We start from the raw sequence: 23,932 nt of genomic DNA on the forward strand, positions 1-23,932 counted from the left end.
GACCCAGGCGTTGGTGGACTCTGGTGCTGGTGGTTTGTTCATTGATAGTGTGTTCGCTGCCGCCAATTCCATTCCTCTGCAGGCTCGAGGTTCCCCACTGGCTCTTGAGGCGATAGACGGCAGACCCCTTCTGTCGTCACACGTGACTCATGAGACCCTTCCAGTGGGGATAGCCATTGGTGCCGTTCACAGAGAGTCGGTCTGCCTCCAGGTTATTTCGTCTCCACACTACTCGGTGGTCTTGGGGTACCCCTGGCTCCAGAAGCATAATCCGACTTTCGATTGGAGATCGGCCGAGATCCTCTCGTGGTCACCGCAGTGTGGGGCTAGTTGCATCCATGGGTCTGTCAAGTTGCTGTGTACTTCCTCGGACTCTCTGTTGCCTCCTGAATACGAGGAGTACCGGGATGTATTCGATAAGGTGCGCGCGGTTGCCCTACCTCCGCACCGCCCATACGATTGTGCCATAGAGTTACAACCTGGTGCCGTTCCTCCTCGTGGCAAAGTCTATCCACTGTCGGTAGCGGAGAATGAGGCCATGGAGGAGTACGTGGGGGAGGCGCTTTCACGCGGACACATTCGCAAATCCTCGTCCCCGGCAGGGGCTGGATTTTTCTTTGTGAAAAAGAAGGGCGGTGAGTTGAGGCCTTGCATCGATTACAGGGGTCTCAATCGCATCACGATCAAGAACGCTTACCCGATACCCTTGATTTCCGAGCTGTTCGATCGCCTTAAAGGGGCCACGGTCTTTACCAAACTCGACCTGAGGGCGGCATATAACCTGGTAAGGATCAAGGCGGGCGATGAGTGGAAGACCGCGTTTAACACCAGGACCGGTCATTATGAATCCTTGGTTATGCCCTTTGGGTTGTGCAATGCGCCCGCAGTCTTTCAGGAATTCATCAACGATGTTTTCCGTGACCTGTTGCAGCAGTGTGTGGTGGTCTATTTGGATGACATCTTGGTATATTCTGAATCCATGGAGGCCCACATTCTGGATGTCAGACGAGTGTTGCAACGGTTACGAGAGAACAAGCTGTTCGGTAAGCTTGAGAAATGCGAATTTCACCGATCCCAGGTAACCTTCTTAGGTTACATCATTTCCGCTGAGGGGTTCTCCATGGATCCTGAGAAGGTTTCGGCTGTCTTACAGTGGCCCCAGCCCAGTGGTCTTCGTTCCCTGCAGCGCTTTTTGGGCTTCGCCAATTATTATCGGAAGTTCATCAGGGACTTTTCCATGCTGGCCAAGCCTCTCACGGATCTGACCAGGAAGGGCAGTAATTCCCAGGTCTGGCCGCTCGAGGCCATCCGAGCTTTTGAGGCCCTAAAGTCCGCTTTTGTGTCGGCTCCGATTCTGTTGCATCCCAACCCTGGGTTGCCCTTTGTCCTCGAGGTGGACGCGTCTGAGACGGGAGTAGGCGCCCTTCTGTCTCAGCGTAGAACACCAGAGGGTCCTCTGCTTCCTTGTGGGTTTTACTCCCGGAAACTGTCTTCCGCGGAGTGCAACTATCAGATTGGTGACAGGGAGTTATTGGCCATCGTGCAGGCCCTTAAAGAATGGAGGCACTTGCTCGAGGGTTCGGTGGTTCCGGTTCTCATCCTGACGGACAATAAGAATCTGACCTACCTTTCTGAGGCCAAGAGATTGACACCACGTCAGGCCAGATGGGCTCTGTTCTTGTCACGTTTTAATTACGTGGTCTCCTACCTACCCGGTTCCAAGAACATCAGGGCGGATGCCCTATCACGGCAGTGCTCCGAGCTGTCCAGGGAGGAGTCGATTCCGACTTCGGTCATACCTCCGAATCAGATCCTGGCCGCCATTCGCACCAGCCTGACCTCTCCCCTGGGTGAGCAGATTTTGGCGGCTCAATCTGGTGCTCCCTCTGGGAGACCCAACGGCAGATGTTTTGTGCCTGAGGAGTTGCGCACTCTGTTGTTGCGAACCTACCATAACTCCAAGACCGTGGGGCATCCTGGAAAGAATCAGCTGTCCTGGGCTGTTTCACGTCTGTTCTGGTGGCCTTCCCTACGTTCCGACATCGCCGCATATGTAGCGGCATGCTCCGTTTGTGCCCAGAGTAAGTCCCCTCGGCACCTTCCGTTGGGCCTTCTGCAACCCATAGCCACCGGGGAGCGCCCATGGTCACACCTGGGGATGGATTTCATTGTGGACCTCCCTGCATCCCGAGGCCATACGGTCATTCTCATGATTGTGGATCGGTTTTCCAAAATGTGCCACTGTGTTCCTCTCAAGAAGTTACCCTCTGCACAAGAGTTGGCCACGATTTTTGCCAGGGAGGTCTTCCGGTTGCACGGTTTGCCCAAGGAGATTGTGTCGGATCGGGGGAGTCAGTTTGTGTCCAGGTTCTGGCGCGCCTTTTGCTCCCAGTTGGGGATTCATCTCTCCTTCTCCTCGGCCTACCACCCTCAGTCCAATGGGGCCGCAGAACGATCCAATCAGGCCTTGGAGCAATTCCTTCGTTGCTATGTCTCCGATCACCAAGACAATTGGGTTGACCTTCTGCCTTGGGCTGAGTTTGCCAGGAACACGGCGGTGAACTCTTCCTCTGGGACGTCTCCCTTCATGGCCAATTATGGGTTCCAACCTGCCGTGTTACCGGAGGTATTCTCTCCCCAGGATATTCCGGCTGTGGAGGATCACCTTTCCGTCCTACGTGCTTCTTGGGTACAGATCCAGAAGTCCCTTGAGGCCTCTGCGCAGCGCCAGAGACTCCAGGCTGATCGCAGACGAGCGCCTGCTCCTTCCTACCAGGTCGGAGACCGTGTATGGTTGTCCACCCGCAACCTCAACCTTCGAGTGCCCACTCCCAAGCTGGCGCCTCGCTTTGTTGGTCCCTTCCGAGTGCTTCGCAGGGTAAATCCGGTAGCCTATGCCCTTGCGCTTCCTCCTGGCATGCGGATCTCTAACGTGTTTCATGTCTCCCTGTTGAAGCCACTGGTGTGTAATCGTTTCACTTCCTCGGTTCCTCGGCCTCGTCCGGTCCGAGTGGGCAATCATGAGGAGTATGAGGTGAGCAATATCCTGGACTCACGCCTGGTCCGCGGTCGGGTGCAGTTTTTGGTCCATTGGCGTGGTTATGGTCCAGAGGAGCGTTCCTGGGTTTCCTCCGCAGATGTCCATGCTCCTGCCTTGCTCCGAGCCTTCCATGCACGCTTCCCTCAGAAACCGTTTTTTGCTCCGCGGAGGAGGGGCCCTTGAGGGGGAGGTACTGTCATGGTCTTACCTTCTTGCTGTTCTCCTTCGTTTGACATGTGCTGGCGGCCATCTTGGTTTCTGGGTTTCTTGTAGCCTTCCACCCTGCGGCTCCTCCTTCCCACTGGGAGGAGCTGGATGCCTAGCTCATATATATAGGAGGTCTGTGGCTTCAGTTCCTTGCTTGGTCCTCCTGTGTTCACATGCTTCTAAGACTGCTGCTGCTTCTGGTTCCTGATCCTGGCTTCGTCTGACTACCCTGCTGGTTCCTGATCCTGGCTTCGTCTGACTACCCTGCTGGTTCCTGATCCTGGCTTCGTCTGACTACCCTTCTGGTTCCTGATCTCTGGCCTCTCAAAGACTCTGCTTCGGTTTCACCATTCGTTTGGACTTTTGCTTTACAGCTTTATTTTCAATAAAGCCTTCTTATTTTCACTTATCTCTTGTTGCACGTCTGGTTCATGGTTCCGTGACACCGGGGACGAGGAGACTCCACCCAAGATCTGCCCCCGACAGGATCTCAGGTGCGAGCGTTTCCCGGACGGTTCGGACATGCCAACCGAAAATGCCCACCGAGACCACAGTACATGCATCGGCCCTCGCGTCTCCGGAGTACCCTCTCCCCCTCGGACAGGCGAGCAAACCCCAGCTGCATGGGTTCACCCCCAGACAAGTCATCCCCAGGAGGCGTGGGAGGAGAGGGAGGCACGGGTGGGACAACAAACGTAGGCGCCAATCTGTTAGAAAACCTCCGCAGGCTCTCCTTAAAGGAAGGTCTCTCCCTGAGTCTGGTGTCAATCAAAATCAGGAAAGAAATAAGACTCGAGCTCCACTGGTAGGTCCTTAGCTGCAACCTCATCCTTCAAGGCATCCGCGAGACCATGAGAGAAAGCAGCGACCAGAGCCTCATTATTCCAGCCCACCTCTGCTGCCAGGGTACGAAACTCAATGGCGTATTCAGCTACGGATCGTGAACCCTGTCTGATGGACATAAGGAGCTTCGCAGCAGAGGCAGCACGAGCCGGCACATCGAATACCTTCCGAAGAGAAGCAACAAAACCGGAAAACTCGGCAACCACCGGATTGTTGTTCTCCCATAAAAGGGCTGGCCCAGGCCAAGGCCTTGTCCGAGAGCAGCGAGATCAAGAAGCCCACCTTTGATCTCTCAGTGGGAAAGGCATGTGGCAGCAACTCGAAATAAATGCCCACCTGGTTAAGGAAACCTCGGCACTGAGTTGGCTCTCCCCCAAAGCGCTGTGGAAGAGGGGCAGAACCGGTCATACCCCGAAACACCGCAGGTGCAACAACAGGTGTCGGGGTAGACTCTGGCGCAACAACCGGAGCGGCAGTAGGAGCGGGCCCAGGAGCGACAACCGACCCATCGGCAACGGGAGCGAAATGAGCCGTGCGTTCAAGCAGGGTTTGCAACGCCACAGCGAACCGACCCAACAGGTGATCCTGCTGATCAAGTCTGGCAACCAGCGTGGGTAGCGAGGATGGCCCTGTACCGTCAGAATTCATGGCTTGGTCCTAATGTCACGGAACCATGAACCAGACGTACAACAAGGGATAAGTGAAAATAAGAAGGCTTTATTGAAAATAAAGCTGTAAAGCAAAAGTCCAAACGGATGGCGAAACCGAAGCAGAGTCTTTGCGAAGCCAGAGGTCAGGAACCAGAAGGGTAGTCAGACGAAGCCAGGATCAGGAACCAGCAGGGTAGTCAGACGAAGCCAGGATCAGGAACCAGCAGGGTAGTCGGACGAAACCAGGATCAGGAACCAGCAGGGTAGTCGGACGAAACCAGGATCAGGAACCAGAAGCAGCAGCAGTCTAGAAGCATGTGAACACAGGAGGACCAAGCAAGGAACTGAAGCCACAGACCTCCTATATATATGAGCTAGGCATCCAGCTCCTCCCAGTGGGAAGGAGGAGCCGCAGGGTGGGAGGCTACAAGAAACCCAGAAACCAAGATGGCCGCCAGCACATGTCAAACGAAGGAGAACAGCAAGAAGGTAAGACCATGACACCTTGCCACAGATGGCGTTGCGCAGTGCACACTTGATTTTATCCGATACTTGGTTGTGCAGGGAGGGCACGGCTCTCCTGGAGTAGTGGCGGCTGGGAACGACGTACTGTGGGACACCAAGCGACATGAGCTGTTTGAAGCTGTCCGTCTCCACCAGCCTGAATGACAGCATTTCAAAGGCCAGTAGTTTAGAAATACTGGCATTCAGGGCCAGGGATCGAGGGTGGCTAGGTGGGAATTTACGCTTTCTCTCAAAGGTTTGTGAGATGGAGAGCTGAACGCTTCCGTGTGACATGGTGGAGATGCTTGGTGACAGAGGTGGTGTTGTTGGTGACACATCCTCTGTTTGCTGGGCGGCAGGTACCAACGTTCCTCCAGAGGCGGAGGAAGAGGCCGAGGCAGCAGCAGAAGAGGGAGCAGGAGGGGCCTGAGCCCTTTCTTGGTTTTGAAGGTGCTTACTCCACTGCAGCCCGTGTCTCGCATGCAGGTGCCTGGTCATGCAGGTTGTGCTAAGGTTCAGAACGTTAATGCCTCGCTTCAGGCTCTGATGGCACAGCGTGCAAACCACTCGGGTCTTGTCGTCAGCACATTGTGTGAAGAAGTGCCATGCCAGGGAACTCCTTGATGCTGCCTTTGGTGTGCTCGGTCCCTGGTGGAGGTGGCCAGTAGCAGGCAAACTGTTTCGGCGATGGCTGCTCTGCTTTTGCACCCTGCTCCCGCTTTTGCTACGCTGTTGGCTCGGTCTCACCACTGCCTCTTCCTCCGAACTCTGAAAGCCAGTGGCACGACCTTCATTCCATGTGGGGTCTAGGACCTCATCGTCCCCTGCATCGTCTTCCACCCAGTCTTCCTCCCTGACCTCCTTTTCGGTCTGCACACTGCAGAAAGACGCAGCAGTTGGCACCTGTGTTTCGTCATCATCAGAGACGTGCTGAGGTGGTATTCCCATGTCCTCATCAGGAAACATAAGTGGTTGTGCGTCAGTGCATTCTATGTCTTCCACCCCTGGGGAAGGGCTAGGTGGATGCCCTTGGGAAACCCTGCCGGCAGAGTCTTCAAACAGCATAAGAGACTGATGCATGACTTGAGGCTCAGACAGGTTCCCTGATATGCACGGGGGTGATGTGACAGACAGACTGTTTATTTAAACCGCAGTAAACGAATGGCCGTATTTGTGGCCTAAATGTTACAGTCACTTATGCACGTGTAATCAAAGATGACCAGTATATGGAAAAAAATATATTTTTAAGCAGAGTCAGCAAAAAAGCTGTATTTCTGGACTAGCAGACATGCAGATAGATAGTGCTGCACCAGCATGTCTGCATAAAATGGCTGCCGATTAGGTATTCAGAGTGACAAACTGAAGTAAAAAAAAAAAAATGCGTTTTCAACAGAAGTTGGCTCAGTGCAGGCTTAAAAAAACTGTGCACTACACCCACAAAACACATTGGATTGAGATCGCTGAGTTATAAGGCAGTTCTTCTTCGTATTTATCCCTGATCTGTCCCTGACAGCAGCAGCATCCTCTCCCTACACTAAGAATAGCAGAGCGACGTGCAGCGCTACGTGACTCAGCCTTATATAGAGGCTGGGTCACATGCTGCAGTTGGCCAATAGTAGGCATGGCTGTGATGGCTTCTAAGGGCACACAGTTAAACGCTTGTTGATTGGCTGCTTTGCAGCCTTTCAAAAAGCGCCATAAAAATTGCTAAACACGAACCCGAACTTTTACGTAAATGTTCGGGTCCGGGTCCAAAAAAAGCTAAAGTTCGGTAGGAACCCGAACTTTACAGTTCGGGTTCGCTCAACTCAAATTTTTTGATTTTTTTTTTAAAAGTTATGACTGCTGGAACACAGAGGAGTGTTACTGGTCTTTAAGGCAAAAATTTGTTATTTCATTAAGGGTTTAAAAATGCAATTGCATCCCCCGTGTTGTTTGCCAACAATATTTATTCCAGACACAAATTAAAAATCTAAAATAAAAAAGTGACATTGTCGGGAGTGTTTTTCCAATTTTAATGTCACTATTAGGAGTTTAAATAAGTTATTCCATCAATACTGTAGAAAAAATTTAAATCATACATAATCTAGTACAAAGCTAGAAACAGCCCTGTACCTCTCAGAGATCTCCCCATTCATGACTCCAATTGCTCTGTTCAATTTATTTTAATCTGTCATTTGGGCGGGAGGGGGGGGTAATTTCCCCGAAGTGTGTCCTTTCTACTATAGCTGGTGGCAGTTGCAGGATAGAACTGAGCATGCGCTTCCATCTCAGTGAGCAGGGCGGAGAAATTAGAAAAAGAGCAAACAGCAGGTGGCGCTATACAGATAAATTTCATTGAGCAACTCAGTAGCTATAATAATTGTTTAAGTACATGCAATTACAAAAGAAATCAGATCCAGGTGCTGGTTTGAAAACTGTAGAATATTTTTCGTGGAACAACCCCTTTAATGTCTGAAACGGGCACAAATCCAAAAACAGCTTTAGCTAAAGTGTTGCTTTTCCTGTTCTGTATAGTATAATAAGACAATTGACTGAAAAGCCACTCTCCTCAATATATTTAGATATCATTACAACATCCACACTTTACGTAAGTCATTCACTGTAGGAGTTTTGTTAGTCATAAGACTTTGTGTTTCCCAAATCCGATAATTTCCTTGGAAACCACAAACCGTTTTGTATGCTTGAGAAATGCCCTTTATTCAAGCTGTGAGACTGGACTCCAGCATTTCAGCACACCAGAAAATGCACCATTCTCTTGACTTGTTTGAGCACAGAAAAATACATGCCGTGTGTCCAGGGTGAGGCGGTAAGAGGTATACAGGATGGGTGGGACCATGTGAACTGAAGTTTGAATGAGCTAATATGTTTTAAGTACATGCATTCCATTTTTATGCTCTCTTGGAGGTGGAAAAGGGCTGTGGAAAATTTAAAATTACCTTATAATTGCTGAAGTATAACATGAATCATTCAGAAATGATGCCTAGAAAAGCAATGCCCTTTTACAGCTCTGCCATTAGGCACAAATGACTAAGCTCTGAGACTACTGCTGCCAAGAACCTGGAATATCATTGTCACTTGGACATCCTGTCAGATAATGAAATGATCCTTTCAGATTTCTTCACTTTGAGAGACCTAGATCAACAAATCATCCTAGATCTTTGAAATTTCTCAAGTTACCCTTTTTTGCAGTATCTAAAGGGAATCTGTCAACAGCCACCTGCTTATCCAACTGGTTGTATAGACACATAGCAGTAGTTCATCTGATTAAAACGCTGGTTTTCTGTTCCCGAGTTATGATACCTTTTTCTAATGTCCAAATTAGGCTTTTGGTGAAATGAGGGCATCACCATTGCTCTTGTTGCAAGCTGCACTCCTTTTCTGGTCTAGCCCCTCCCTGGCTGCTTTGATTGACTGGCCCAGCAGTGGCAAAGACGCCATCGAGGTGCTGACCACAGAAAGGGTGCAAAAGGAGCAATGGCGACACCCTCATTGGACCAAACGTCTAATTTGCATTTTAAGAACAAGTATCATACCTTAGGAATGGAGTCTCGGATCAACAAAAGAAAGACAGCATTTTTTTCAATTTGCAAAAGATTTGGAGCTCTGTATCACAAAAATACAGAATGCTGTTGCCAAAAAATGTTATTCAACTGTAGACATCATTTTAAGCTTTTTAAAATCAATCCTTTAGGTTTGGAGTCACACTGTGGAGTGGTGGGATGTGCTTAGAGCCCACCCATAAAATGGGTGGATATGTTTTTTGTTTTAATGTTGCATCCTGAGCAAATATTGTTTCAGGCCTGCCATGATCCAAAAGTCTTTAATATATATTTATGTATCTTATGCGTTCTTGCAGAACTTATAGATAATTTAAAGAGGAACTGTCACTATAAAATACAGCACAATCTGCAGGCAGCATGTTATACAGCAAGAGGAGCTGAGCAGATTGATGTATAGTTTTAAGGGAGACGATTCAGTAAAACTTGTAATTTATACATTTAGGCCAGTTACTCATGAGCGAGTTCAATGTGAGGAGCTTGCAGCATTTATCAGTGTAAGGTGCGTTTTGATCTCCGCTTCTCTGACAGGATCGACACGGCAATATACTGCTGTGGAACACTTAGAATCCTGAAATCTACTGAATTAGGGCTCATGTAAGTGACTGTGTTACTGGCCGTTCAGTGCATTGGGGACCGCAATTTGCAGTCCCCAATGCACGGCAACATCCGCGAGGCGGGTGCAGACAGATCCAGACCCATTCAACTTTAATGGGTCCGTGATCTGTCCGCACTGCAAAAAAGTAGTGCATGCACTACTTTTTTGCAGTGCGGAGGCACGGACAAAAAACCCACTGAAGCACTACGTAGTGCTTCTGTGGGCTTCAGTTCCGTGCCTCCATTCCGCATCTCCCGGATTGCGGACCCATTGAAGTGAATGGGTCTGCGATGCGTGATGCGGGATGCACACAGCCGGTGCCCGTGTATTGCGGACCCGCCGTATGCGGGCCACAATATGGCCACGGGCAGCACACATTCGTGTGCATAAGCCTTTACACTAACATAATGCTGTCAGTGTAATTCAGTACATTTTAGGACTCTCATTATAATGCTGTGCCAGCCTGTCAGAGGAGCATAATGGCTGGCAAAGTAGGTGCTACGGCTGCTAATGCAATAGTTCCACCCCTGTAGTGACCTTTCATTGACTTACTTTTAAACCTGCCTGATACCTGTGGACACCTGAGGAAAGAAAGTTGGGAGCTGCCAATACAAGACTCACTTCAAACGATAGTAACATGTTTTAGCAATAGTGAACAGCTAAACTATGGGAACCCATAAACCCTAGAAAAAAGGAGACAAGTTGCAGTTCCTGCAAAGCACCACTCCAAACTGAACGTTGTACAGAAAACATATTTCAAAAACATGACAATGACTGCAAATACTTTCATCATAGTAAAATGTGGATAATGTGGAGGTTGTAACTCACCTTGAGTATAGTGATGTGGAGCTGAAAAATTTTCTCCACTCATTAATACAGTGCAGTCTCTGGGAACCCGAACAGTTGCATTCCATGTTGACATTGCCACGGGTGGCTCTTGACATGGAAAAAGGGCCCTGTTGTTAATAGGTGATCCAAAGGTAAAAACACAAGGCCTAGATTACAACAAAAAAAAAAAAAACTTTATTTCACGGCAGCGATATTCAATACATTTTTTCTACAAATTCAAATAATTTTAAACGCTATATACACCTTCGGGGGCAATTTTTAAATAATTGCATTTTACTCATTTTGGGCTAAAAATCATTTGTTTAAATTGCTCTTTATTAAAAAATATTGAGCCATTCTGTTACATAGGGTTAACTTTTTCTAGCTAAGGGAATCATACTTTTTACTTACACTTTGTGTTGGTCATCTAATAACCCCTCACACGTTGTGTTGGTCATCTAATCTCTAAATTACTAAAAGTTCATAAAACACTTACTTAAGCCACATTTTTATCAGTAAGATTACAATTGAGCTTTAATGAGTGTTTATAATTTCAGATTAGCTGCTTGACGGAAAAGAGTGAAAATTCAGATCCTGATACTAGAGAAATTCAGCCCTGTACAGAGAAAAGAGGCAGAATTTTTAATAAAGACCAATTAAAAAAAATATTTTTAGATAAAAAATCAGTACAATGCAATAATAATAAAAAGATGCCCCCAAAAGTGTACATAGCTTTTAAGTGTTGATATCTAATCATTGGTTTTACTTATCATAGCTGTTCTGTCGTTTTCATATATTTTCATAGTAAACAAGCATTTTATCGCCTATTACAATGGCTAGAATTCTATAAATTACCTAGTGTTGCACCTTTAGTAATGTCTGACCAACTTATAGTGCATTTAAATATCCACATTTATCTAGTTTGCAAATTAAAGGGGTTGTCTCACTTCAGCAAATGTTATTTATCATGTAGACAAAGTTAATACAAGGCACTTAATAATGTATTGTTGCAGTTCCTCGGCTGCAATGACATGTAAGTGAGCAGGTAGCCAGATGGGTCTAATAGTAGTTGTATTCGCGGTTCTGAAGCTCACTGGGCCAGCATGCAGTGATGGGAAGGCCGCACCCTTTCTTCTTTTTGGGGCACACTCTGGTTGTTGGGATCCTCCTGCTTGATGGAGGTCGAGGTGCCCATGGCTTTACCGTGCAAAACACCTTATGGTGTAAGTATAGTGCAGGAAGCAATGAAGAGACACTGATTCAGCAAGATCTTTCTTTACTGAAGAATGCAAACAGGTCAGAGCAGGTCTTGCAATAAACCGGCTGATATTACAAAGGAATGCACTATCCTCAGATGTTACAATTCTCACAGATGCACAGGTAGCAATCAGCCAAAAAGGTGTCTCTTTATAGTAGATGGAGCAATCCTTCATACTATGCACTTCATTAGCTGACTCTAACTTGGGCATCCACATATGGGGTGTACTGCTGTACTTTTAGGCAATATCTTACAACCTAGAGGTCTTTCCCCTCAATGGCCGGCATAACTCTTCTGCTACTATTCTTTGGACAGGTTGCTTATCCACGTTTCCACCTTTGGATGTGGAGGTATACACTGGTACGTCAAACTTTATGTAGTGTGTTCAGGCACCAGAGGATCCTCATGAACATGTTTTCCATAGAATCTTTAAGTCTTTTGGAGACTGGTTACTTCTACAGGTCTTCCTCTACACCTCTGTGACAGGATAAGCTGGCCTGTCAGTTTCACATTTTCTCATGTGCTTCCTATATCTAGCCCTTGCTAGGCTGGACTACAACTAACTGCAACTGGTCCTAGAATGTTCTGCCCTACCTTTGTATAGAGGGTGACACCAACTTCTTGTACTCTTCTTCTTCTACTGGTGGCTAAATAGATGGCCATTTACATGGATCCGTAAAAAACATACGGACGTCTGAATGGAGCCTTACAGGGGGGTGATCAATGACAGGGGTGATCAATGACAGGGGGGTGATCAGGGAGTCTATATGGGGTGATCAGGGGTTAATAAGGGGTTAATAAGTGACAGGGGGGGGGGTGTAGTGTAGTGGTGTTTGGTGCTACTTATTACTGAGCTGCCTGTGTCCTCTGGTGGTCGATCCAAGCAAAAGGGACCACCAGAGGACCAGGTAGCAGGTATATTAGACGCTGTTATCAAAACAGCGTCTAATATACCTGTTAGGGGGTTAAAAAAAAAAAAAAATCGCATCTACAGCCTGCCAGCGAACGATCGCCGCTGGCAGGCTGTAGATCCACTCGCTCACCTTCCGATCCTGTGTGCGCGCGTTCACAGGAAATCTCGCATCTCGCGAGATGACGCACGGATGCGTCCAGGAGGAATGAATCGACCGCCTTCAGGACGCATCCGTGCGTTAGGCGGTCCGGAAGCGGTTAATAAAACAAATGGCATAAACTATAACTAATAATTAATATATTTAGATATCACTGCAGTATCAGGATCACATTTTGCATCAATCATTCTAAGTACAAGCTTTCTTAGTCATTTGACTTTGCATTTACTAGATATGATAATTTCCTTGGAAACCACACACTGTTTTGTACAGTTAATGAAATCACCTTTGTTTAAACTATAAAGATAGAGTCCAGCAGAAAATCTCCCGGATATATATTTAATTCTTCTCAGTTCATTGGCTATGGCACTATTGGGACATGTCATGGTACTAATAAAGGGGTTTTCTAAGACTTAAAGGGGTTATTAATGTTGATACTTTGGATAGGTCATCAATATCAGATGAGCGGGGATCCGACAACTAAACTGCAATACCAGGCACAGCCACTGTACTATGTACTTTCCTGTGTTTGGAGAGCTTCCATGAGCCATTTGCGCTCATCAGAGTGACGGTGAGCACGGAGGCTGGATAACCTTTTTAAAGTATTGTTGACCTAACCTCAGCATACAGTATGCGGATATATATCAATATCAGATTGGTAGGGTCGGACTCTCGGTACCCTCATTGATCAGCTGTTGGAAGGAGCTGCAGTGCTTGTCTAATTGCTGCGGCCTCTTCCAATGTGATGTCATGTCCTTTGTTGTCCACATGGGCTTTTTTAGCTCAGGCCCATCTGATCTTCACTACAGGGGAGCCACCAGGCCACTACTGCGTGAAATAGCCAGGGTGTGGTTGTCTGTTGAGCCACTCAGACACCCAGGTGAAAAGCACCAAGGTATGAAGCATTACACGTAGTCAAGAAACAGGCAGAAGTCAGGGTGGGCAGAGTACTTGCGAATCCGTGAAACAATTATAAGGTCAGGGCAGGTGGCTTAAAGTCCGGTGAACAGGCATGGGTCAAGTCAGGCAGTAGAGTCTTAGGATCCAGGAATGATGCAGAAATCGGTACACAGACAGACAAATAAATTATAGCTATTTTGCACGGAGCAACCAAGTGAAACCAAAAGGAATTTAATGGAATCGATTTCTCAGACAAGGGGTGGAACAAATAGCACAAATAGGAAAGCTGATTAGCTCATTCGTTTAAACAGCTGAACACAGAGAAAAAATGGGAATTAGCCCTTTTAGTTCTGCAGGGAGATGTTCAATGAACAGATACTAACACACACACAGAAATAGACCTAGCAGCCAGGCTATAGCCTGTATCATGGAACACAGCAGTTTGGTAAACTGACAAAAAAATGCTTTTTGCAATTTGCAGTTTTGACATGTTTTGCAAAAACAGCATGAATTTACTGCATCTTGAGAACTGTTTTATTTCTGGTGCAGTTCTACTATGAAGCAATGGAAGAAAGCAGTCTGGTTTGAGGAATCATGTTTTTTTTTACATCATTTGGATGGCGGAATGCATGTGTGTCGCTTAGCTAGGGATGGCACCAAGATGCAGGAAGAAAGTAAGCCAATGGAGGCAGTGTTCTGCTGTAAATCCTTGGCTATTGTACATGAACTGCTTGCCTGTGCACTGTTGATTGCAAGTCAGCATGCAGGAACTTTATATTACCATAGTTTTGGTGCTTTGACCATTGTTTTATTTGGTGTGTGTGTGTGGGGGGGGGGGGGGTGTTAGAAAATTCTGGAGCAGCACAGTAAGCTTCTTTCTTTTAGAAATTTGGGAAGTATACCTGTCACATATATACCACAGCCCCTGATTGTCAGTGGATCTGCTGCAATTGTAAGCATCATTATATAGTGTGACACAGTGAGGGTTCGTGTCTGGCAAGGCAGGTATTTTCCTCCCAGCATGTGCTGGCGGTATGATTATGTCAGGAATTTTGTAGCAAAAGTGGTACAATTTTTGGCATAAATATTTTATCGGCACAAATGACAGTAAAATGGCAGGCAAGGGGCACTGTACCAGCCACCTGCCCTGACCTTAGAACTGTTTCACGGATTCACAAGTACTCTGCCCACCCTGACTTCTTCCTGTTTCTTGACTACGTGTAATGCTTGATACCTTGGTGCTTTTCACCTGGGTGTCTGATTTGAGTGGCTCAACAGACAACCACACCCTGGCTATTTCACGCAGTAGTGGCCTGGTGGCTCCCCCGTAGTGAAGATCAGATGAGCCTGAGCTAAAAAAGGCCATGTGGACAACAAAGTACATGACATCACATTGGAAGAGGCCGCAGCAATTGACCAAGCATTGCAGCTCCTTCCAACAGCTGATCAATGAGGGTACCGAGAGTCCAACCCTACCAATCTGATATTGATATATAACCGCATACTGTATACTCAGAAGCCATGTCTCTGTGTTGGGATCTGGGAGCCTTGTGTCTGGATAAAGGCTTTCTACCTGTTTGGCGTGACTTTAGAATCCATTTTTGTGTAGTAGACAGGCAATAGGAAATGTCAATCATCAATGAAAAGTAACTCTAGGTGCATTATCTGCCTGCTTGGTAGATAATGGTGCCATTCCTATCAAAGGACATGGTGCTAGCCATCAATTTTAAAATCCTAAATAACACCTACAAACTCCTGGAATCTGTACTGTAAGTATGTGGTTAGACTCAAAGAGCGTGACATGCTCTATTGTAACACTACATAATATAAAAAATACATAAAACACAGGTGTTCAACCACCCTCACCATCCATGCTCATACAAGAAAGGATTTCAGACAACTCCTCATCTGCCAGTTTAGAAATAAATCCAGACAGCTGTATAGCAAGTTGGGCTTCCTGCACTACTTGTCTTCTAAAGTGTTGTGTCTGAGTAGAGAAGGATGAGAATCAGCTCCTTTGATCCTAGCTTAAGCTATGTAATCCTGTTAGAGCCCAATGTACTATAAATCTGACCTTTTCTGCTGTGATCCATATTTGAAGCAAGGCATAAAAGGCATGCCAAGCATATTTACAGCGTGTTAATGGCAGCTGAGTCCAGTCGTGTCATATTAATGTAAGTTGACAGCAGCGGTTACTTCATACTGACCTTCCACTTTGGTCTTTGGTCCATTTTATTGACCTCCCATTTGCGGTTGTCTTATACCATATCCTTAGAGCAGAAGGGAAGTCAGTGGCCATATTTACTCCACATTTGCTAATCTGCAGGCTCCAAGTTTCCATAAAAAACCTGAGTTCTCCACAACCTGGTGCCCGGCTGCAGTGCATGTAATAGGACATCTGTTCCTTCCATCGATTTGCAGGTAAAGCCACAAGTTCAGGTGGGATGTGATGGCCATGAGTTAACTGATGCTCAGATTCACTACTTGGTAACATGGAACTCATGCATTTTTTTTTAGGAGCAGCAGTGACATTAACCTCTTCGACCTTTAACACAGATAAATCACAGCAGTCCAGTACCAGAACAAAATCCCCACTCCCATGACTCTCTCTGTCACAACAGTTCTCTGAAGTAGTCTGCTTCCTGTTGCCATCTCTTTCACTAATAGCGCTCAAAGTGGAAGGTCTACTTTGTGATGTGGATTCTCCTGAATGTGAGTCCTGAGCCTGGTCGCTGCAGGCACCAACAGCTTGAGAAGCGCAAGGCTTCCAAGTATTGCTATTTTCACAAGACACATTGGGCTCAAGGAATAAAACAATACTTCCTTCTATGGTCTGACTTTCAAAGCACACATTAAGGTCCAGTGAATAGTGTTTTACTAGAATGTGACTTGTGTTAGCCATTAGAGGTAAGTCGTCTGTATTTTGCTCCATCTTCAGTTTCACACAAACCTCAGCCAAGATTTGAGCAGGAAAAGAACATTTGATAGACCTAATCTGTAAAATAAATGAATACATGTTAATATGGAGTAAAACATATTCTATAAACACAGGAGAAAATATGATGGTAGGAGTACCCTTTTAATTTGAATATTATGACCAAGAACAGAAACATAAGTTTTGGTAGTTAGCAGTAGTCCAATGCATGTAACCCTAAAAGTGTAGGTTAAACAGAAGTTTAAAGAGTTACTGTACCACCACTTCCATTTTTTCATAAATCAATAGTATAAATGCCTCTTTTTCTACTTAACAGATTCCTCTCCTGCTCCCCATCCTCTCCACTAACTCTCAATTCAGGCGCAGGTCACATTTTTTGCCTCAGCTATATTCAGCAGTCCCATAGAGGTGAATGGAGAGGTGACCATGCATGCATTTCTATTCACTTCTATGGGAATAATGAAAACTTCCAAGCACTCTCTGCTATTTTTGGAAATTCCAAAAATATGAATAGAGAGCATTTGCTCATACACTCTCCCTCAGTTTGGGGAGTCCATTCTGGAGATAGGAGTGGATACCAGAGGTGGCACCTGCACCTGACATTAGTGGTATATCCTAGTAATATACCACCAATGTATGAGATGGCAGAACCCCTTTAAAGAGATTTCCCTCAAATTAAACTTGTTTTGACGTATTTGTTATCACTGTATTAGTGGAGTATACCTGCAGCTAAAGGAAGTACTTTCTTCAAAAAACATTCTTACATGTTATAATTACAAATAACATTGTTTGGGAGCGCATAAGCATAAAACCTATATACAGGGTGGGCCATTTATATGGATACACCTTAATAAAATGGGAATGGTTGGTGATAGTAACTTCCTGTTTGCGGCACATTAGTATATGTGAGGGGGGGAAACTTTTCAAGATGGGTGGTGACCATGGCGGCCATTTTGAAGTCGGACATTTTGAATCCAACTTTTGTTTTTTCAATAGGAAGAGGGTCATGTGACACATCAAACTTATTGGGAATTTCACACGAAAAACAATGGTGTGCTTGGTTTTAACGTAACTTTATTCTTTCATGCGTTATTTACAAGTTTCTCTTTGTTTACAGCCATTGACATGTCGCCGAGGTTAACACGTGAGGAGCGGATAGAAATTGTGTTGATTTCTGGTGAACGCAGTAACCAGGTCATTGCAGCAGATTTCAATGAAAGACATCCTACGAGACCACCCATCTCCCATGCTACAGTTAGCAAACTGCTTGCTAAGTTTCGTGAAACTGGTTCAGTGTTGGATTTGCCAAAATGTGGATGCATGAAATCTGTCTCTAATGAAGAAACATCAGTGGCTGTCCTAGCTTCATTCAGCAAGAGCCCACAGCGCAGCACTCGCCGCATGTCACTGGAGAGTGGCATTAGTCGAACATCCCTTCGGCGGATATTAGCTACTCACAAATGGCACCCTTACAAACTCCAGCTACTGCAGCATCTCAACGAGGATGACCCAGATCGGCGCACTGAATTTGCAGAATGGGCAAAAACAAAAATTGGAACAGGACCCTCAGTTTACGCAGAAGATTTTGTTCAGTGATGAGGGAAACTTTTATGTGAATGGTGAAGTTAACAAACAAAACCACCGCTATTGGTCTGACACTAACCCACATTGGATAGATCCCTCCAAGACTGTTGGAACAAAAAAAATTGATGGTATGGTGTGGTATATGGAGTACAAAGATAGTGGGGCCATTCTTCATCAATGGAAACCTCAAGGCCACTGGATATGCGAAATTGCTACATGATGATGTGTTTCCCGCTTTATGCACTGAAGCTGGCACGTTCCCTGAGTTTTTCCAGCAAGATGGTGCACCACCACATTATGGGTGTCAGGTCTGAGCATTCCTAGATGAACAGTTTCCTGGAAAGTGGATTGGTCGTCGTGGGCCAGTTGAATGGCCCCCAAGGTCTCCCGATCTGACCCCCTTAGACTTTTATCTTTGGGGTCACCTGAGGGCAATTGTCTATGCTGTGAAGATACGAGATGTGCAGCACCTGAAACTACGGATACTGGAAGCCTGTGCTAGCATTTCTCCTGCGGTGTTGCTATCAGTGTGTGAAGAGTGGGAGAAGAGGGTTACATTGACAATCCAACACAATGGGCAGCACATTGAACACATTTTATAAGTGGTCAGAAACTTGTAAATAACTCATGAAAGAATAAAGTTACGTTAAAACCAAGCACACCATTGTTTTTATTGTGAAATTCCCAATAAGTTTGATGTGTCACATGACCCTCTTCCTATTGAAAAAACAAAAGTTGGATTCAAAATGGCCGACTTCAAAATGGCCGCCATGGTCACCACCCATCTTGAAAAGTTTCCCCCCTCATATATACTAATGTGCCACAAACAAGAAGTTAATATCAGCAACCATTCCCATTTTATTAAGGTGTATCCATATAAATGGCCCACCCTGTACTTTGCAATATAATTACCTATCCAGTTACTCTCTTATGGACTGTAATACACTGGCGAGGGTCAGCCAGATTATCACTAACAAACGTTCGTAGGAATACTTGTTAGCTATGATCTGCCTGTGCAAAAGTGCCGCAGATTACCCGATGAACAAGGAAACACTCGTTCATTGTGTAATTGTACCTTTTATGCAGGCACAAAATCATTGTTTGCCGTGGTAGAATGTGCCGTCTAATCACGCTCTGCTTCCTGCAAATAATGATTCCGTATGGGGAGGAGCAATCGCATTAACAATCGCTCCTCTTCATACTGTGGAGGAGACCTCTGAAATGTAAATGCAGAGGTCTCCTTCACTGCTGAGCAGGTGATTGTCGGGAAGGAACGCTTGCTTCCTGACAATTGTAAGGCTCAGCAGTGGAATACACAGCACTTATGGCCACAGCTCCTTCAATTCCTACAGGTGGCTATACAAATCAGATAGCAGTTGGTTGATGGTTGAACAAACAATCATCTGGTGAACGATCTGTTTCACGCACACAGCCACACACATTTTAGGCCATATTGGCTGTGTTGGTGGCAAGTTGTTCACACTGCCCATACATGTTCCTTGAAACCGTGTGATGGATGAGAGATCTGGGAATGTTCTTTCAAAGAGATCTTTTGTTCACGAAAAATCTTTCTATGAACAAAAGATAATTTGCCCGACTCTCGGATGAAAATATTAAACATTAATATTAAATATTAAACAGTTAACTTATAATAATAATAAACTTTACATAGCGCCAACATATTCAGCAGTTTGTACTGTCCAATAAAGCTTTATTTAGTAAAGAGAAGCGCGCGGGTCCCCTAATTTTTTCTCTTTATCTACTATAGACAATTGGCCAGCTCCTGGATCTGATCGGGACGCGCAGCAAGCTCGACTGTACCATATACAGTCCATAAGCTTTTCAGAGAGTTGTGCCTTCTTCTGCACAACTCCCGGGGTTAGCCCCCAAGCTCCCCCCCCCCCAATCCCCCTCTGATACCTCTCAGGTCCTTCCTATGAGCGCGTCTCTCCTTGTCTTTAACATATTTCGCAGTGCTTTGCCTCATTTTAATTATAATGGTCTACCATCAGTCGGCTATAACTACGTACTGATAAGTCAGGGTGCTGTGGAGGCCTGGCACTGATAGCACCATAGACAATATATCAGCACAAGGTGTGGCAGGAATGAGGAATCAGTAAGGTACTGTAGGCATATAGTCAAAGTTGTTTTTATCAGGTTGGCCCTCTCAAAAAATTTAGCCTTTAAAAAAAAAAAAAAAAAAAAAATGATGTCTTAAGATAAATCCCTCCATTTAGCGGCAGGAATGCTTCTGTAAAAACACTACAGAGTATTGTCTATTGTCAGACTATTAGCTAAAGATCAATTTCATGGTTTCCAAGGAGAGAAATATTCCAGCTATTATTTTCTCAAATCCTTCATGTCATACAGTTCATCAGCAGATCAGACTACTGAGGCTTATTTGACTGCACATAGTTTCTGTCAGTTCCCTCCGTCTTTTGCTACAAAAAGTCAAAGGGAAAATGGCATCCAAAACAGATCCCATTGTTCTCAATCTTTTCTATTTTGAACCTAAGTAGAGCAAACGTGTCAGTTTTTATGACAGACGTCTTTGTTTGCTTCCTAGAAATGTATGATGCAACATTTCTCTCTCTGGCAGAGGCTGTGGCTATTAATGCCCATAGTTTCCATCCATACTGGTATTTGGCAAACTGATCTGATTCCTGACCCTGGTGTAGACTACATATGCGTGCAAGCGGTATACATTCACAACACCTTTGGAAAAGCAAGCAGTTGAGGGTACATAGTTCATGTTCTCCAGAGGAGCATATTCTGTAACTGACGAGCACCGTACTACATTTTGGAAGTTATGGTGTCCAAATATCTTGGGGCAAAATATTTACATTTCTAAGACTTCATTGGAGTGTGTTTCACGCTTTTAGATCTAAACGTTTTAGTGAATATAATTATTAAAAGGTTATTTGGTTCTTTAAAATTGAGGGCCTATCCTTGGGAGCAGCCATCAATAAAGTTGAGTGAATTTTAAAGGAATGAAATTCCTTTAGATATCCCCAAATATTTGGCTTCCAACTGAAGTTGATGTTTTTGAGATTATATTCGTGCAACTCTCTCAAAATGTGATGTGCAATTTTACATATCAATACAGTACTGAGCACAGCAGGGCAGGAAAGATGAACACAGAGCATTACATGACCCCGGTGGGGTCCTGAGTGGCAGGCTTGCCCATAATGCTTTGCAGTCACACTCAGCCAAACAGGAGGTACAATATAGGTGCAACGTTCTAAGCAGATCCCTCGCAGGGAAGCCATGTGCATACTGAGCTTCTACATTGATGTGGCAGGACTTCTCTGCCACAGACAAAGCAAAGAAAGACAATTTTATCTCGAGACACAAACAATACCGCATATCCAGGGTCTTTTAGGGAAATATTTAGGGACTGATTGATTTAATTAATGAATAGTGAGAGAGGTTTTAGCTAGGGACAGGACAGTATTTGGCGCAGGAGCAGTGAGGAAGCTGGCAGCCGGCGACTGCCCTTTACTCACTGCGCCTGCGCCGAACACTGAACGGCACGAGATTTACACTGCAGACAGGGCCGGAGGTAGGAGACCAACGATGCCTGCCCCTGTCAATCTAGTGTAGCAGTGCGTGGCCAGAGGTGGGAGCAGCTCCTAGAGGCTAATTAGCATATTATAAAAGTTTGTTTTTCTCAATAACGGCAGCAGGCAGTGAGACGGCACTAATATAGTTATGTTCAGCTGACATTAGCACATTGCTAATGTCAGCCAGATTAATACCCATTTTTCAGGTGACAAACCCTTTAAGTGCTTCAAATATAATAGCATAATTCCATCTACCACAGACTAGTCTACCTGACCTGGCATGTTGTTGTGCGTCACTCACAGTTAAGCCTCATTCACACCTCAGTGATTTCCATCAGTGATTGTGAGCCAAAAATAGGATTGGAGTCTTCACAGACATAAGGTATAAGAGAAAGTTCTGCACCTGTTTGCCAGGAATTATTTAAAATGGCCACCAGCAGCCAGTTGAAGTATCTGAGAAGGACTGGTCGCAAACACTTGCAGAGCTGACTAGGGGGGTGAGGGGCAGGGCCTCAATACACACTACACTTCTTTACAGTAGATAGTAATGAGGAGATCCTGCCTATGATATGTCATCATGGCTGAGCAGCCTAACCGGAAAACTCATCAACACATAGTATTTTCAAATGACAGAGCGTAGTGTGTAGTGAGGCCCCACCACCTCACCCCCCCCATCCCCCCCCCCCCCCCCCCCCCCCCCCCCCGCCCGGGCAGCTCTTCAAGAGGTGGCAACCAGTCTTACTCACATTCTGGAACAGGTTGCAGGTGGCCATTTTAAATCCCAGAGAATCCCTTTAAGTAGTCTTCAAATTAAAATGTGTGGAAAATGAGAGATACAAAAGACTTACAACCTTACGCTTACCAAACACATATGAACCGCTTTAGAAACTAGGTACACTCAGACCAGGATTGTGACTGTTCTCCATTAAATGTCCTGTTCCCTGATCCACTGTCCGCATCTGTGGTTCCACGGCTCTGTGGAAAGGATAGAGCATGTCCTATTCTTGTGCCATTGTGGACAAGAAAAGGCATTTTCTATTATGGTTGTGGCCATGTGCGCAAATTGCGGAACACACACGGCCAGTATCCGTGTTTTGCAGATCCGCAAAACAATACTGCCGTCTGAATCAGGCCTTAGAGAGGGAATTCAGCGCAGCAGTTGGTGTCTTCACATGGAAATAGACAAAGCTGCTACAAAAGTGTAGAAAACATTACATCTGTCAAAAGGAATCAGGCATGGATTCATGAGGATTTTCACACACCTCGATGCCAATGAATAGATCTGCCATTGCTGACAGTGCCTATTCAATGATGCCACTGCTGCTATCTGCCTGTCCATCATGTACCATACTGTACTGCTGCCACTGCTACTACTCCTACACAGCTGCACATCACCTGCCTTGTCCATCAAGTTCCATAGATATTTCTTCGGCTCTCTAGACTTGTCCATAAAATACCTTTTCTTTTTTAATACTATTGAGGGTGTTTAAACACAGGCAGGAATCTTCCACTATGAAGGGTTCATTTTGGACTGCTTGTTCAGAACAAGCCATTGCTTTTTCTTCCCCCGATAACACTAAGTGATACAATTTGGAACTTTTTTTATTTTAAAAAGCATAAAAAATTCAATTGTTACACAGTGTGTAGGGAAGCATTGTGTCAAAAAGCTTTCACTTGGGGCTACTTCTAAGGGCGTCATCCTGGCAGTGTCCTAGTTTTCACCCTTTAGCCCCTATACAGGGATCTGGATTTTGCTGGAGGGAAACCACCGAGTAACTACCTCCTGGAATAGGTTCTGTCAAGAGACACCAGTGAAGGACACTAAGAGGTCAAGCAAAAGTCAGAATCAGGCAACAGTCAGGGAAGGCAGAGTAAGTAAAAATCAGTAAACAGTCCAAAGTCAGGGCAGGCAGCGAAGGGTCAGTATGAAGATCGGGCACAGGTTATGTCAGGCAGCAGTGGGCCATTATCCAGGGCAGACGTCAGTACATGGGCAGACTATAAATACAGCACACCTTAGCAGGATACTAGCAGGCTAGGAACCTAGTAATCCTCAGAGGGCTGTGGCCCACTACAAACTGCTAAATAGAAGGGGTTGTGAGAGTTGGATCCCCAACAAACTAATTATGATGGCCTCTGAGAAGGCATATATTCTCCCAGCTTGGTAAGCAGGTTAAAAACAAAGAAAAGTCCCTGTACTCTCCCAGGGATCATTTGAGGATGTATAGTACATGGGGAGAGATGGCAATAGTGGGCTATGATCTTTCTTCCAGATGACACTTGTAGACCCTACCTTACAGATACAAAACTAAAAGTAAAAGTAAAATTAAATTTTACTCACTTATATAGCGACATTATCATCACTTGTCGCCAATGGAGCTTAAAATCTAAA

The 23,932-nt window shown here is 45.5% G+C and overlaps 1 protein-coding gene across 2 annotated transcripts in view; it reads right to left on the reverse strand.

Moving 5' to 3' along the window:
* LOC120989100 (aminopeptidase O (putative)) overlaps window positions 1-23,932 on the reverse strand; it is a 559,812-nt gene that overhangs the window by 472,966 nt on the left and 62,914 nt on the right. For both annotated transcript variants that reach the window (XM_040416998.1, XM_040416997.1), the window contains exons 3-4: window positions 15,666-16,453; window positions 10,231-10,397 (exon numbers count right to left, since the gene is read on the reverse strand). In XM_040416998.1, the coding sequence (XP_040272932.1) occupies window positions 10,231-10,397; window positions 15,666-16,390 (892 nt within the window). In that variant the 5' untranslated portion in view covers window positions 16,391-16,453. The remainder of the gene's footprint in view (window positions 1-10,230; window positions 10,398-15,665; window positions 16,454-23,932) is intronic.

Source organism: Bufo bufo, chromosome 2, assembly GCF_905171765.1.
Source record: "Bufo bufo chromosome 2, aBufBuf1.1, whole genome shotgun sequence".
Taxonomy (NCBI): Eukaryota; Metazoa; Chordata; class Amphibia; order Anura; family Bufonidae; genus Bufo; species Bufo bufo.